At 40.4% G+C, this 17,734-nt stretch overlaps 1 protein-coding gene across 2 annotated transcripts in view; it reads right to left on the minus strand.

Annotated features, from left to right (window-relative positions):
• LOC310866856 (hyccin 2) overlaps positions 1–17,734 on the minus strand; it is a 66,695-nt gene that overhangs the window by 16,748 nt on the left and 32,213 nt on the right. For both annotated transcript variants that reach the window (XM_083776624.1, XM_083776623.1), the window contains exons 6-7: positions 4,013–4,093; positions 2,805–2,920 (exon numbers count right to left, since the gene is read on the minus strand). In XM_083776624.1, the coding sequence (XP_083632750.1) occupies positions 2,805–2,920; positions 4,013–4,093 (197 nt within the window). The remainder of the gene's footprint in view (positions 1–2,804; positions 2,921–4,012; positions 4,094–17,734) is intronic.

Below are 17,734 nucleotides of genomic sequence, written 5' to 3' on the forward strand. Positions count from 1 at the left end.
ATCGGCGACGAATAGTGCTACAGTGTATCTGCACAGAGAGGAGATGGCGCTGAATCTTGTATATTTTGAAATAGGCCTCTTTAGACTCTTTAGACCGACCAGTTCGGTCACAGTCTAATCAGTGCACTATTAGTGGCAGCGTTGCATGCATATACGTACACAGAAGACAATTATCTGGAATTGCTGAAGCAATTTATTAACTCGCAGGACTGTTAATTAGCGTGCTGAGCAAGCTGCTCAATTTGCAGCTGCGCTCACTGTGACCCATGGAGAGCCTTCAAAACGGCTTTGATTTTTACAATATAATCTCTCTGTGTTTAAGAAGAAAGATCTAGATAAAGATCTACACGATTGGCCCAGGCCGTAGCGTAACGGTCTGGGCACCGGACTGGTAATCCAGTCGCAGTGTGCCGCGGGTTCGACTCCCGGACCCGACACGGCCTTTACTGCATGTCATCCCCCCATCTCTCTCCCGTTTCCTGTCAGCCTACTGTCTGTCCCTTCAAAAATCAATAAAAGGCGTAAGCCGCAAAAAAAAAAAAAAAAAAAAAAAAAAAAGATCTACACGATTGTGTACATTAGTATGTGTGGTGCTGAGTATGTTTGCAGTATTTTAAGACAATTATTCAAATAACACACTTCTCATTTGGAACCCAACTTGGAGGTGCACTTTATACTTGATTGGTTTTAGGCATCTTCTTGACCTGTCCGTCTGTGCGGGGCCATAATTAGTAAATACTAGCCATGCTCTATATCAGCAAGCTGAGCAAGTGACAACCTCTCTTGGGGAAGATGGGATTTTTTTCCTCATAAAACACCATCTAAGGCCAAGTCACATAAATGGATTCCTAGATAAGCTACGAGGCACATCCTCGCCACAACCCATCAGCTCAATTTATGGCCCTCAATGCCCATCATAGCTGAGGTCCCAGTACACGCACACGCACACGCACACACACGAAAAAGAGGCTGAAAAACAGCCAAATGAGACACACATCCAAAACCTATACTAGGCTGGGTGCTGGACGAAAAATATATATAACAGTATATATATAACAGTATAAGAATAAAAAAAGAAACCGCACACCAAGGGGTCTGAAGAAGAGCACCCAGCAGAAGCACGCGCACCCACACATTTTTACCTCCGATGATTTATTTTGATGCTGATGTGGACGCGTGTGTGCATATTTTCAATGCTGACATACTGTACCACAAGCAAAAAAAGAAAAAAAGACCGAAATTAGTTCGAGAGCCTGTTATCCCGAAAACATATGACCATTGCTCCATTGCTTAGGAACACATACTCTCAGGAACCTACTCTGGAGTGGAGCAGGGGAGGGGTTGGGGGGGTAAAATGGTTCCTAAATGGCGGGCCTGCCGATACCAGCTTTGTGACGCAAATGAAAGTAACTTCAAGTCAGGTGTTTTACCCCTCTCTAATATCCTTGATCAGATCAACTATTCAATCAGTAAATCGTTTACATATTTTATGTAAACAAAACGCAAGCTATAAACAACCATAGAAACAATCATATTACTGTATATGATGTGCTATTGAAAACAACACATCTTTTGAGGTGTAGGCCTACAGCCCACGTGAAAGAAAACTCTTTGCGCATCAATGGCCAATCCTAAATCACTGGGGACCAGGGAGAAAGGGTTCTAACCCTGGTCACTTAATATATTAAAATCCGTTACTTGGTTGGAATTAGCCTACTTAGATTGGTATTAGCCTATTCGCTACTCCAATAAGTGCACGGCTTAGGAAGCAATGGTTGGAGTTGTTGGAGATGTGTGTAGCAATGTCTGACGTAATCATCAGAAAGCTGTGGGATCAAGTTGAATAACCACTTAATCCATTGATCAGAGTCTACCATGGCTATACTAGGCCGGGTAGGCCCCATCCTTTTTGTTTTACTCTACACAAAATATTAGTAATGTAACAATATTATCCATATTGCTACTACGATAACAACATGTCACAATATTAGGCCTGTCACAATTATTACATTGCCATAATCGCAATTATTTGAGATAATCACAATTAGTTTTGCATAATTATCAATCGTTTGTGTTTATTCAAAAATTGCAGATCAACTAGCTTACAATACTCGCTTCGTGATGTGTTGTAAGCTTGTAGATCAACAATTTCCGCTATTTTGTAATTGTTTTTTAATACAAATTGGAACGTTCCAATGTTCAATGCCAAATACACAATTTAATTGTTAATTGCAACTTTTTGTGTGACAATTAATCGTCAACTTAAATTTGTAATCGTGAGTGACAGCCATACACAATAATGATGCTTTTAAAACTCTTTCCATGCCGTGCATGTGCACAACATAGTTCTGTGCCCGGCCCCCTCTGCACTCAAAACACCATATGGAAACGCAAGGCGCTGGCACAGAATCCCGATCCGCCATCTTTGAGACAGTCTGGAGCTCCTTCGGTACTGCTAGAAGCACCAATATGCTAACCGCGGGGCATCGAAGGTTTTTCATTGAGGTCAAAAGATTGCCCAATTGCCAATCCAGGTGGAGAAAAGATTCAGAGAAAACGCAGCTAAAGATCGTCAAAATCTTCATGGAAATAGTTATCTGGAGTGCTGTGTTGATGGAGCGCAACACCTTGTGACTGTGAGCTTGTAGATCCGCTATTGTCAGCATGCAACCAAGTGTACAATGACCTGTGTCTTTTACTTACAGTATACTGGATCATTCATCAGTGCAAAAAAGGTAGTCGACGAACATTTTCCGTCATAGTATTAGGCGATGAAATCAAAACTGCTGGAGTGGGTGCTTTACCTGTTCTGTGCAGTGAAGGTCTCTCTCTGTGGATGGACGCCACTGTACACCACTCTGATCAGGTCGTGTTGACAGAGAGCGCCCTCAGTCAGCGCCATGGACCCTAGGCTGGAGGGCTGCATGTACAAACACACACAATACACATTATGATAAAAACACATGCACATACTGTACATAGACACACGTTAAGCTACATACAAAATGCACACGTTACAGACAAAAGGATCAATCATTTACACACGATACTGTTCTAGATTCACAAGCAAAACACCTCAGACACAGCAAATCTGAACATTTTATTCATTCTTATCTGTTCTTTCTTTTTGCAATAGATGGACAGGCCATTAAGATTCTGGTCTACAACACAGCGAAAACAAGGAGCCGTGAGTGTGTTCTACAGGGAAGAATGAAGGGAAACTTGTGATCTTAACCCAGATACTGATACATAGACAAAATCAGAACACATTTGTATTACTATACTTGGACAGCAACAATTTAGGGCTGCGACTTTAGGAATGACATTTATTGGATTTATTGTGTTCTGCTTTTGGGCCTGCCGGTTTTTACAAATCGTGACAGTAACGTATCGTAATCATTGTGTAATTACACGGACATAAACGAAGACTAGTGAATCAGCGGTGTCTTGCATGTACTGTACTGTGTGCAACTGTAAAGGAACAAGAACGCTTTATGAAACTAACAATAACACAGTACAGAGCTCAACAATGATGACACACATTTACTGCACAACGTCCTAATAGAGAAAGATTATCACTTTGTTTTGCTGGTGCTGGCCTTTATTAGAACTGATAAACCCATTTCACCAATATGGAATCAAATTGTTACTGGTATGCTGTAGGTGTAGAACGTCAAGAGACATTGCCAAACTGCCTCAGTATCTAGTGTCATATTATCATCACCGTTTTCACTTTTCAGGATGTCATTGTAGGCTAAAAGTTTACAATTATTTGTATGTATCTAATTCACAAATGTGGAAAAACAAATGGACCAAGAAGCAACACATTTCATTGTGAGCTTGTAGATCTGCCATTTTGCCATGGGCACAAAAAGATAGAAAATCACTGGTCTACACTAGAGATATGGAAAAGGTGATGTCAGATGGGTCATTCTTCATCACGCGGTGGGGTCAAGAAAAAGTAGACTAAAATAAAAGGTAAGGCAGTAAGGTGTAGTGAACAACATCCCACCTCATGATATACAGATGGTTTGGACAGAGAGGGGATTGTGAATGACAGGAGCTTGCTGGTGCCATCTTTGTCCACGATCTCCTGCAACAGAGACAGAAAGGTAGGAGGGAGGGGGGGGCAGGAGAACGGGAAGGAGTGAACAGAAACAACACTTGAAATTGGTTAACTCCTCAAGTGAGGAGACATTTGCACTGGCTGCCATGTATTTTTAAGTGTATTTACTTTAACTATCTATCAAAACAGTTGTGTACTTCAATGCTTCATTATTCAAATTATTTCATTGATATTATTTGTATTACTACTATTATTATTTTCAATTACTATTACTAGAATTATTGTTTGTAAGGTGTTTCATTGCAGATGTTATTGGTCTTAGACGTATGTATTATTTTTGCTATGGGTCAACTATTACAATTAAATTAACAATCCAGATTTTATTGGACCCTGCCCGTTTTATTCTCCGCATGTGCCATATTATTATGTGCACAAGTCGATCCAAGCATCCATAATTCAGGCCATTGGATGTGTTACTAATCAGGTTATACAGCTTTATCTCCGACATTCAGTGCAATCTTTGTCCAACCTTAGCCGTACCCTTCACTGGCTGGCAGTATATCTCTGAATATCTGATGGAGCTGCTGAGAGCAAGACTGCTTATCTGTTCTGTGTAGTTAATGACCATAGGAGACTGTGTGTAGAATGGTATGGCTAGTACAAGGAGCTAAATAATGCATGAACATACCTCTCGTCGAGGTAGCTTACAGGGAGCTCTTTCCATTGATATCGTTTGCTCTTAGTCCATTTCCCCAAGGGTGTTTCCTGGTGAAGCTATACATCGGAGCTCTGTCCATTACGCTACCATTTCCCCAGAGACTGTCGACTGTGCCACAATAATGTTCTTACTGTAACTCCATTAGTTATGATGAACGAATACCTTCATTTATCCTGCAACAACTCTACAACATTTTATATGTATATAATATATATATATAACTAAAAAGGTTAGAGCCAGATACTACCCTGACAAATGCCTGGGGGAGAGTCAAGTCTTGTTGGTTATATGACTCTGTAAACACATGCATAGCATTGGTATATCCTCTAGTAACAGATGACACTCACACATACAACATCAGTGCATTTTAAAGATGGGCTGCCACGGTCCCATTCCTAGTTAAATAATGTACCAACCCATCTTAAAGATGGGCTGCCACGGTCCCATTCCTAGTTAAATAATGTACCGGTGGGTTATTATTATATGGGACGAAGTAGCTTTTTTTTAAAAAGGGTCAATATGCAGTTTTTCTGTGGTCACACCCACCACTTCATGGTAAGTGTAGGGGACGAGCGTAGTGACGACAGAGTTGAGATTCAGGGATAACTACGCCCTACTTTGACACGTAGTAAACGTCAAGCTGTAGTTCTATGCTTCTTGTCGAGCAAGCAACTACTCTCTAACAGTAACTTGTCGGTAGCAATGGAACAGCAGCAAGGAAATGGTTTCAGATGTGAAAAAAGATACTGGACCAAAATCTAAATTAAATTAATTAATTAAAACATATTCTTAAACTTGGTTAACCTGTAGTTGGTGGTTGAGAAATTAATCACAAGAATTAAATTTTTTACAAAAGCTTATTGTAATGACATGGAGATGGCAGCCAATTGTTGCATTTGCATTGACTTATGGACAATATGTGAAGGATCTGTGCCCATGTTACGGACCATGGTCCTTCTGAGTATTTGTTATTGATGTTGTGATGGTTAATTGTTATGATGATAATTAGTTGAGCTGTGAATAATATTTATAGTATGGAAATGTTGGTCTTCTGTGGATGGCTTGTATTATAATTTGTTTCTTTCTGTGTTTCATGTAAGGTATTGAATGGAGTATGTTGGAGAGTGAGAAAGGCTGATGGCTGGCAGTGAATGATTGAATGCAGACTTGGCTGTGAGAGTGACAGGTCCTTGTTCGGACCTGCCCCTCCTTCCTGATTGGGTGTCTTCGCCAGTGTTGGGCGCGTTACTTTAAAAAAGTAATTAGTTATAGTTACTAGTTACTTCTCCAAAAAAGTAACTGAGTTAGTAACTGAATTACTCTATTGTAAAAGTAACTAGTTACTAGGAAAAGTAACTATTTGCGTAAAAAAAATTGTAATATGTCTAAGAATTCGGATTGTTTTTGGGAGCAGGTTTCACAAGGTGCATAGAGTAGAACAGCATAGACAGGTACTTACAAGTTACAACTTACACATAAGACATAATAACCTTTTGCCATGAGGGAGAAATAAACTTCAACTTCACTATATGTATTGCACTTCAATATAATATTTATTGAACCTCAACAGTAAACCAGGTGTAATTGCCTACACCAGTGGCTCTCAAACTTTTTGGACCTCAAAAGTCCAACAACTTCAGACAAGACAACTGGTAGACAATACTGTCTAATTAAAGACACAAATTGGCTCAGAACTTAAGACAACTGGTCAGTGGTCAGTCACCAGGCCTACCAACTCTCACGCAATCAGCGTGAGACTCACGCATGAGACGCAGGCCTACCAACTCTCACGCAATCAGCGTGAGACTCACGCATGAGACCGTGTCACTCACACTCTCACACACACACACACACACACACACACACACACACACACACACACACACACACACACACACACACCTGTGAGCACACTGCAAGCGTCAGGAGCGTGAAGTTGAAGCTGAAGTTTTCTTCTTCGTGGGGTTTTTAGACAGCTGGTAGATGGAAAATAAGCTCCACCTCCGCGCCCGGCGGACGCGACGGACAGACTCAAATGGACGCGACGGCCAGACTCAAATAGAAGCTGCGCACAAGCGTGAAAATGAAGCGCGTCACCCGGCAGTGATAGGCACTAGCCAATGGAACAGATGCAGCCTGCAGCCCATCCACTGGGAGGAGTTTCACTTGTAGTTGTCTTCTTTCACGGAGTCAAACGCCCCCCCCCCCCCCCCCTGGGAGGGATTTGTAAAGCCATGTCGAGGGATACAGGCAGACACCTCGAAGTAACATTCTGTCCAAATTGTTAACAAAACATTGAAAAATCGTCTGAAGAAATAAAGTAAAGCATTGGTTCTCATGTTTGCTTCAGATCACCCCTGTAATCTTTTCATCCATGGCACCCCTGGCTGAATTACATTGTCATTTACTGTAACCCTGATCCATGACATTGAAAATAACTTTATACTTTATAAAATAGCCCGTTCTCTTCAGCCTCCACAGCCCTTCTCATCAACATCATCATCCTTCTCCGTAGTGGTCTAGTGGTTAGGGTGCGGCGCTCTCACCGCCGCGGCCCGGGTTCGATTCCCAGTCAGGGAACACTGTTTTATGATGAATTCCTGTTCTGTTCTTTAACTATATAGAAGTGTCTATTTGTACGTCTTTAATGTTTTGATGAATTGAACAATGTGGACCCTGTTGTAAACAAGTGTAATGCTTAATTGGGTCGTCCACTCACAGTTAACAGTCTTTGTATTGAGTTTGTGCTTGAAATGTATTGTAATTCTGCAAACTGTTAATAAAGACAGTCATGACTCGATAGCCAAGTAGCAACCCAGCAACATATAGCCTACACTAGAATGCGCCTTTGTCTGTGTCAACATCTTGTCACTCAAACGTCCCTCTCACGCCCACTTCGCTAACCAAGAAATAGAGGACTACAGGCGTTTAAATAGGCTTCCGTGTGCGTCTCCTCTAGGGACCGCCCAAAGCCCCGGAAGGATTTAAAGTTGAGACCTGACGCGACGTCCAACTGACGCCTTCACGCCTGACACTGGCTACGTTTACATGAGCAGTTAAATCCCCTTTTCATTCCGAATAGAAGTTCAATCCTATTAAACGTTGTTATGTAAACACCTACAAAAACTTACATCCGAATGAAAACGCTCGATGCGATCTAAAAACCATTCCGATGTCACTGGCCGGATTACTCCGATGTTCAATGCGATTGAAAGAAAATTGGACTCATGTATACACTGCTTCGGATGTAAATTAATTCTGGTCTTTCTGAGCATGCTCATTTCCATTGCGCTCCAACTCCAAGGCGCTCATAAGCCTCATATCCAAGGCGCGCCGAGGAGTTTGCACATAGAGCGCGTTATTTCGTGCATTTTGTGTGTGTGTGTGTGTGTGTGTGTGTGTGTGTGTGTGTGTGTGTGTTCAACGGTCTCTCTCTCACACTCTCTCTCTCTCAAAAATAACGAGCGACCCAATACAATAATAATCAGTGTGTTGCGTGCCCTGGCCGTGCTGTAGATAATAAAGTAGGCTACACATAAAAACGAGATGATCACCTTCCCAGCGGAGAAGGGGAGCCGCAGCAGGTGGGGGAAAAAAGACGGTAAACATAATATGTCCGTCCCTATCCAAGCAGCAGCCTCAAAACTACTGCGGAATGAAATGATGGGATTTCAAAGTGTCGTCTTTCGTCTGAAAGTCACAATGAATGAACTGCCTATATTTTATGTGTCCAACAGATGGCGTAGTTTCACGTGAATTAACATGTATCATGTCTTCTATCACTTCTCCATATAAACACTCATTCGGAATGACCATTTCCCATGTAAACAAGCGGGAAAAAACATTACATCGGATGTATTTTATTCGGAAGTATTTATTCGGAATGATCACCCTTCATGTAAACGTAGCCAGTGTATTCACAGCCACACACACACTGTCTTGAGAGACTACATGCAAGTTAACTTTGAGCAGAGCGCTGTGGCTCTGAGTTTGAGAATAGACCCCATCGTCCAAGGGTGTGTGTGTGTGGTGGGGGGTGGTATCTTAGCAACACTGAATGATCTGTCCCATTGGTCGTGTGCTCGTATCATGAGCCAATGGCTGCAGCTCTGAGCTTCCCAGACCCAGGTTCACATCTCATCTATGCCGTAACGTAAAGTGAACTGACAGCCACCGGTATGCTACCATATTAGCAGCAGTGAGCGCTCTTCTCTTCTCGTGAAGAAAGCAGGACAGAGTTGTCAAATAAATCCCGCCGTCATTCATACTGTATTTATTCTCCGACCCGACATTAAAATACGGAACAACGTGCGTCCCGTATCAGTTCATTACGGGGCTCGTGACAGGCTGCAGATCGACACTTGAGAGTTGGGACTACTAGCCGATAGCTTGGGGACGCTTAACATAATAACGGAGCACATTTCATTGTCAGTAAAGGTAACTGCGTTGTAACGATGACAATTGTAACTAGAAAATTCGCAATTTAAAAAAATTGCAGAGTGTGGTTGCCGCAGTGGCTTACATATGCCCCTCCCACTAATATTGCCAGCCAATTACAATTTCAAGTCACACCTTAGATCATGTGTAAGTAATTCCGAGGGGATTTAACCCCCAAAATTCATGTTTTTGCGACAAACGGTTACATTTCTCGCATATAGATGAAAATGGAATTGCTTTTAGAACTTGGTTGATTGAACCACCCCGGACATGTGATTCAAATTTGGGATGGATTGGACATTCCATTCGTCATTTATGGCATTCTTTGTGATATAGGCCCATCCTACTAACTTCGGACGACGATTACGGCCGAACGATACGCACTATCAAAATTCTGCCGTTCGAGTTTTCATCGCAAAGGTCCAGAGATCAAGTATACAGATTTTTGTGAGATTTGGACAAAATATGTAGGAGGAAAAGCAAAAAGTGTGTTTTGGACAAAATTCAAAATGGCGGAAAATCTATAATGGCGGAAATGGGCGTGGCCTATATGGGGAGATGTGTCATGACCCAAGGAATCCAGGGAAAAAATAGTTTGATTTTACGACCTACGGTTCAAGAGTTATAAGCCAAAACGTAAAGTTATAGCGCCACCATGAGGCAGACCGATAAAATTATAAACTTATAGGTTAAATCATTTTTGGGATAAGTATGATTTTTTCCTCCAAGTTTTGTAATTTTTGCATTTTCCCATTCATGTCAATGGGAAATTTTAATTCACTAATAAATTCATATCAATTAAACTATACAACATTTCTCTTAGCAAAACACAAGCACACGATTCCCGATTTTTCTGACATATGGCTCAAGTGCGTACAGTCATAACTGTGGGACTAGTAGTGCGGCAAACTTTGTCTTACTCCAGGTAAATAATAATACGGAAAGTGTTACAGTTACTAGAGTCTGGTTGCAACCACACTAATAACTAGAAAATTCGCAATTTAAAAAAATTGCAGAGTGTGGTTGCCGCAATCGTTGATTTTGTAACCTAGTTTTCTTTTCAGCCAGTGCCAATTATCTAATGTAATCCTGGGCGCTAAACTTCCTCTGCCAACCTGGGGGGGCAGCGGACTGACATCATGCCTCCTTCTATGCATGAGGAGTCCAAGCTGCTTCTGAATGTCTCTCCTTATAATACAAGTGGAATCATTGTCTATCCATGTCAATTGCTGGTCTATAGCAGATCATTGGTTTGACTTCACTCTTGCTTATAGTCACGCGCATGTCTACCTGCTCCACTCTTAATGATTGCTTGGCCAAAATGTCTACTCGCTCATTCCCTTCCACTCCGGAATGAGCTGGAACCCACAAGAACTGTGTTACTATTCCTCTGTTTCCTATTCTATATAAGCTCATATGTGCCTCACTAAGGAGGTCCATTCTGCATGCAGATCTGCCTGACTTGATGCTTTCCAGTGCAGAGAAGCTATCAGACGCAATAACAGTATTGTCGATCCCTTTCTCCTCTACCCACTGCAAGGCCAGGATTATTGCCACTAGCTCTGTAGTGTACACTGATAAATGGTCAGTTAGCCTTTGCCCCTCCCACTAATATTGCCAGCCAGAAGAGGTCCATATAATCTCAATGGAGAAAAAAGTATTTCCCCCTCCAATGTCTAAACCGGAAGAGCAACTGACGTCAAGGGTCTATTAGGTTTCAAAGCTCACACCATAGCAATTCGGCCAATAGGAAAGCAGCTCACGTCACCAGATGGCTGAACCAGGACTCGCTTCTGGCCAATGGACGGCGACGTCGTGTGCGTGGCGGCCATCTTAGATGTAGTTTTTAAATAACAATAGCTTTCTCAATTTGCAACCGATTTTTAAATGGTTTGGTTTGTTATAAACGACAGAGACGTCCGCATTGCTTTTAGAACTTGCTTGATTGAACCACCCCGGACATGTGATTCAAATTTGACCCCCGTGATCATGCGTAAGTAATTCGGAGGGGATTTAACCCCCGAAATTCATGTTTTTGCGACAAACGGTTACATTTCTCGCAATTGCGGCGCCCCCTATGGATGAAAATGGAATTGCTTTTAGAACTTGGTTGATTGAACCACCCCGGACATGTGATTGAAATTTGGGATGGATTGGACATTCCGTTCGTGATTTATGGCATTTTTTGTGATATAGGCCCCTCCTACTAACTTCGGAAGACGATTACGGCCGAACGATACGCACTTTCAAAATTCTGCGGCTCAGTTTTAATTGGATGGGTCCAGAGATCACGTGTGCCGATTTCTGTGAGATTTGGACAAAATCTGTAGGAGGAAAAGCAAAAAGTGTGTTTTGGACAAAAGTCAAAATGGCGGAAAATCTATCATGGCGGAAATGGGCGTGGCCTATATGGGGAGATGCGTCATGACCCAAGGAATCCAGGGAAAAAATAATTTTGATTTTACGACCTACGGTTCAAGAGTTATAAGCCAAAAGGTAAAGTGGGCTGTTATAGCGCCACCATGAGGCCGACCGATAAGATTTTAGGGTTAAATAATTTTAGGGATAATGTTGAATTATCCCTAAACGTTTTGTAACTATAGTGATTACAGTCTCCGAGGAACAAATACTTGAATGTGTATTTTTGCCTTTTCCCATTCATGTCAATGGGGAAATTTAATTCACTAATAAATTCATATCAATTAAACTATACAACATTTCTCTTAACAAAATACAAGCACACGATTCCCGATTTTTTCGGTCAATTTGACATATGGCTCAAGTGCGTACAGCGTACAGTGTGGGAGGTATAAAGCGTCAAAATAAAGACTACTAATAAAGACCACACTAACAAATAACACTAGAAAATTCGCAATTTTAAAAAATTGCAGAGTGTGGTTGCCGCAGTGGCTTACATATGCCCCTCCCACTAGTATTGCCAGCCAATTACAATTTCAAGTCACGCCTTAGATCATGCGTAAGTAATTCGGAGGGGATTTAACCCCCGAAATTCATGTTTTTGCGACAAACGGTTACATTTCTCGCATTTGCGGCGCCCCCTATGGATGAAAATGGAATTGCTATTAGAACTTGGTTGATTGAACCACCCCGGACATGTGATTGAAATTTGGGATGGATTGGACATTCCGTTCGTGATTTATGGCATTTTTTGTGATATAGGCCCCTCCTACTAACTTCGGAAGACGATTGCGGCCGAACGATACGCACTTTCAAAATTCTGCGGCTCAGTTTTAATTGGATGGGTCCAGAGATCACGTGTGCCGATTTCTGTGAGATTTGGACAAAATCTGTAGGAGGAAATGCAAAAAGTGTGTTTTGGACAAAATTCAAAATGGCGGAAAATCTATCATGGCGGAAATGGGCGTGGCCTATATGGGGAGATGCGTCATGACCCAAGGAATCCAGGGGAAAAATAATTTTGATTTTACGACCTACGGTTCAAGATTTATAAGCCAAAAGGTAAAGTGGGCTGTTATAGCGCCACCATGAGGCCGACCGATAAAATTTTAGGGTTAAATAATTTTAGTGATAATGTTGAAATATCCCTAAAAGTTTTGTAACTATAGTGATTACAGTCTCCGAGGAACAAATACTTTTATGTGAATTTTTGCCTTTTCCCATTCATGTCAATGGGGAAATTTAATTCACTAATAAATTCATATCAATTAAACTATACAACATTTCTCTTAACAAAATACAAGCACACGATTCCCGATTTTTCCGGTCAATTTGACATATGGCTCAAGTGCGTACAGCGTACAGTGTGGGAGGTATAAAGCGTCAAAATAAAGACTACTCCAGTGAGAAAATAATAATAAAGTGTCACAGTTACAAGAGTCTGGTTGCCCATTCGGGCAACCACACTAACTAGAAAATTCGCAATTTAAAAAAATTGCAGAGTGTGGTTGCCGCAGTGGCTTACATATGCCCCTCCCACTAGTATTGCCAGCCAATTACAATTTCAAGTCACGCCTTAGATCATGCGTAAGTCATTCGGAGGGGATTTAACCCCCGAAATTCATGTTTTTGCGACAAACGGTTACATTTCTCGCATTTGCGGCGCCCCCTATGGATGAAAATGGAATTGCTTTTAGAACTTGGTTGATTGAACCACCCCGGACATGTGATTGAAATTTGGGATGGATTGGACATTCCGTTCGTGATTTATGGCATTTTTTGTGATATAGGCCCCTCCTACTAACTTCGGAAGACGATTACGGCCGAACGATACGCACTTTCAAAATTCTGCGGCTCAGTTTTAATTGGATGGGTCCAGAGATCACGTGTGCCGATTTCTGTGAGATTTGGACGAAATCTGTAGGAGGAAAAGCAAAAAGTGTGTTTTGGACAAAATTCAAAATGGCGGAAAATCTATCATGGCGGAAATGGGCGTGGCCTATATGCGGAGATGCGTCATGACCCAAGGAATCCAGGGAAAACATTTTTTTGATTTTACGACCTACGGTTCAAGAGTTATAAGCCAAAAGGTAAAGTGGGCTGTTATAGCGCCACCATGAGGCCGACCGATAAAATTTTAGTGTTAAATAATTTTAGGGATAATGTTGAATTATCCCTAAAAGTTTTGTAACTATAGTGATTACAGTCTCCGAGGAACAAATACTTGAATGTGAATTTTTGCCTTTTCCCATTCATGTCAATGGGGAAATTTAATTCACTAATAAATTCATATAAATTAAACTATACAACATTTCTCTTAACAAAATACAAGCACACGATTCCCGATTTTTCCGGTCAATTTGACATATGGCTCAAGTGCGTACAGCGTACAGTGTGGGAGGTATAAAGCGTCAAAATAAAGACTACTAATAAAGACCACACTAACAAATAACACTAGAAAATTCGCAATTTAAAAAAATTGCAGAGTGTGGTTGCCGCAGTGGCTTACACATGCCCCTCCCACTAGTATTGCCAGCCAATTACAATTTCAAGTCACGCCTTAGATCATGCATAAGTAATTCGGAGGGGATTTAACCCCCGAAATTCATGTTTTTGCGACAAACGGTTACATTTCTCGCATTTGCGGCGCCCCCTATGGATGAAAATGGAATTGCTTTTAGAACTTGGTTGATTGAACCACCCCGGACCTGTGATTGAAATTTGGGATGGATTGGACATTCCGTTCGTGATTTATGGCATTTTTTGTGATATAGGCCCCTCCTACTAACTTCGGAAGACGATTACGGCCGAACGATACGCACTTTCAAAATTCTGCGGCTCAGTTTTAATTGGATGGGTCCAGAGATCACGTGTGCCGATTTCTGTGAGATTTGGACAAAATCTGTAGGAGGAAAAGCAAAAAGTGTGTTTTGGACAGAATTCAAAATGGCGGAAAATCTATCATGGCGGAAATGGGCGTGGCCTATATGGGGAGATGCGTCATGACCCAAGGAATCCAGGGAAAAAATAATTTTGATTTTACGACCTACGGTTCAAGAGTTATAAGCCAAAAGGTAAAGTGGGCTGTTATAGCGCCACCATGAGGCCGACCGATAAAATTTTAGGGTTAAATAATTTTAGGGATAATGTTGAAATATCCCTAAAAGTTTTGTAACTATAGTGATTACAGTCTCCGAGGAACAAATACTTTTATGTGAATTTTTGCCTTTTCCCATTCATGTCAATGGGGAAATTTAATTCACTAATAAATTCATATCAATTAAACTATACAACATTTCTCTTAACAAAATACAAGCACACGATTCCCGATTTTTCCGGTCAATTTGACATATGGCTCAAGTGCGTACAGCGTACAGTGTGGGAGGTATAAAGCGTCAAAATAAAGACTACTCCAGTGAGAAAATAATAATAAAGTGTCACAGTTACAAGAGTCTGGTTGCCCATTCGGGCAACCACACTAACTAGAAAATTCGCAATTTTAAAAAATTGCAGAGTGTGGTTGCCGCAGTGGCTTACATATGCCCCTCCCACTAGTATTTCCAGCCAATTACAATTTCAAGTCACACCTTAGATCATGCGTAAGTCATTCGGAGGGGATTTAACCCCCGAAATTCATGTTTTTGCGACAAACGGTTACATTTCTCGCATTTGCGGCGCCCCCTATGGATGAAAATGGAATTGCTTTTAGAACTTGGTTGATTGAACCACCCCGGACATGTGATTGAAATTTGGGATGGATTGGACATTCCGTTCATGATTTATGGCATTTTTGTGATATAGGCCCCTCCTACTAACTTCGGAAGACGATTACGGCCGAACGATACGCACTTTCAAAATTCTGCGGCTCAGTTTTAATTGGATGGGTCCAGAGATCACGTGTGCCGATTTCTGTGAGATTTGAACGAAATCTGTAGGAGGAAAAGCAAAAAGTGTGTTTTGGACAAAATTCAAAATGGCGGAAAATCTATCATGGCGGAAATGGGCGTGGCCTATATGGGGAGATGCGTCATGACCCAAGGAATCCAGGGAAAAAATAATTTAGATTTTACGACCTACGGTTCAAGAGTTATAAGCCAAAAGGTAAAGTGGGCTGTTATAGCGCCACCATGAGGCCGACCTATAAAATTATAATTTTAATTAATTTTAGTGATAATTAAGAAATATCCCTAACAGTTTTGTAACTATAGTGATTACAGTCTCCGAGGAACAAATACTTTTATGTGAATTTTTGCCTTTTCCCATTCATGTCAATGGGGAAATTTAATTCACTAATAAATTCATATCAATTAAACTATACAACATTTCTCTTAACAAAATACACGCACACGATTCCCGATTTTTCCGGTCAATTTGACATATGGCTCAAGTGCGTACAGCGTACAGTGTGGGAGGTATAAAGCGTCAAAATAAAGACTACTCCAGTGAAAAAATAATAATAATAACTAGAAAGCAGTTCCTGTAGAAACTGCGTGGGCTCGCGTAAAATGCTTTGTATAAAGTTATTGCCGTGTCAAGTTTGAAACTCGGGGACCGGAGTAATGGTGTTACCATTGGTGGTCTAAGTCCATAATCAAAATTTCTGGACTGTAACATATTGTAAAGAAAAGTAGAAAATGTATTAAAGCTGAAGTAAAAGTTAAAAAAGTATGAACATTTGTAAAAACTATAGTTTAAGCATAAATAACTGCATAAAGCGGAAATAAAGTATGTGGAAGTAGTATGATGCCCAAAAAGGGGCAGAATAAAGTAAGTAAAGTATTACTGTCTACTAATGATTTGTAATGTATGAATAATGCTTTACAATGTATTCTTGATGAATCAAGAAAAGGTAAAAAAGAAAAAAAATAGTCAATCCAATGGAGTATACATATAAAAGCATTCATGAGCTTAACAGAAATAGCATACTTTTACATGTAAATAGAAGGTTCAAATAGCATATAGGCCTATCTTTAAAAGCATAAACACAATGATTATTGATAATGGTCTAAGATATTTCTTAAAAAAAATATTAAGATAAAAAATATTAAGTTCTTTATTATTATTTTTTTCCTTTTAAGTTTAAAAAAAAGTTAAAGTTTTAATTTTTTAATGTTTTTCATTTTTTTTCATTTTTTAATTTTTTAATCATGCTAATGCTAACATGCTAATGCTAACATGCTAACATGCTAATGCTAACATGCTAACATGCTAATGCTATCATGCTAACATGCTAATGTTAACATGCTAATGCTATCATGCTAATGCTAACATGCTAATGCTAACATGCTAATGCTAACATGCTAACATGCTAACATGCTAATGCTATCATGCTAACATGCTAATGCTAACATGCTAACATGCTAATGCTAACATGCTAACATGCTAATGCTAACATGCTAACATGCTAACATGCTAATGCTATCATGCTAACATGCTAATGCTAACATGCTAATGCTAACATGCTAACATGCTAATGCTAACATGCTAATGCTATCATGCTAACATGCTAATGCTAACATGCTAACATGCTAATGATAACATGCTAATGATAACATGCTAATGCTATCATGCTAACATGCTAATGCTAACATGCTAATGCTAACATGCTAACATGCTAATGATAACATGCTAATGATAACATGCTAATGCTATCATGCTAACATGCTAATGCTATCATGCTAACATGCTAATGCTAACATGCTAATGCTAACATGCTAACATGCTAATGCTAACATGCTAATGATATCATGCTAACATGCTAATGCTAACATGCTAATGCTAACATGCTAACATGCTAATGATAACATGCTAATGATAACATGCTAATGCTATCATGCTAACATGCTAATGCTAACATGCTAACATGCTAATGCTAACATGCTAACATGCTAATGCTAACATGCTAATGCTATCATGCTAACATGCTAACATGCTAACATGCTAACATGCTAATGTTAACATGCTAATGCTAACATGCTAATGCTAACATGCTAACATGCTAATGCTAACATGCTAATGCTAACATGCTAATGCTATCATGCTAACATGCTAATGTCAACATGCTAATGCTAACATGCTAACATGCTAATGCTATC

The sequence above is a fragment of the Protomyctophum parallelum genome (genome assembly GCF_964188405.1).
Source record: "Protomyctophum parallelum genome assembly, chromosome: 11".
NCBI classification, from domain to species: domain Eukaryota; kingdom Metazoa; phylum Chordata; class Actinopteri; order Myctophiformes; family Myctophidae; genus Protomyctophum; species Protomyctophum parallelum.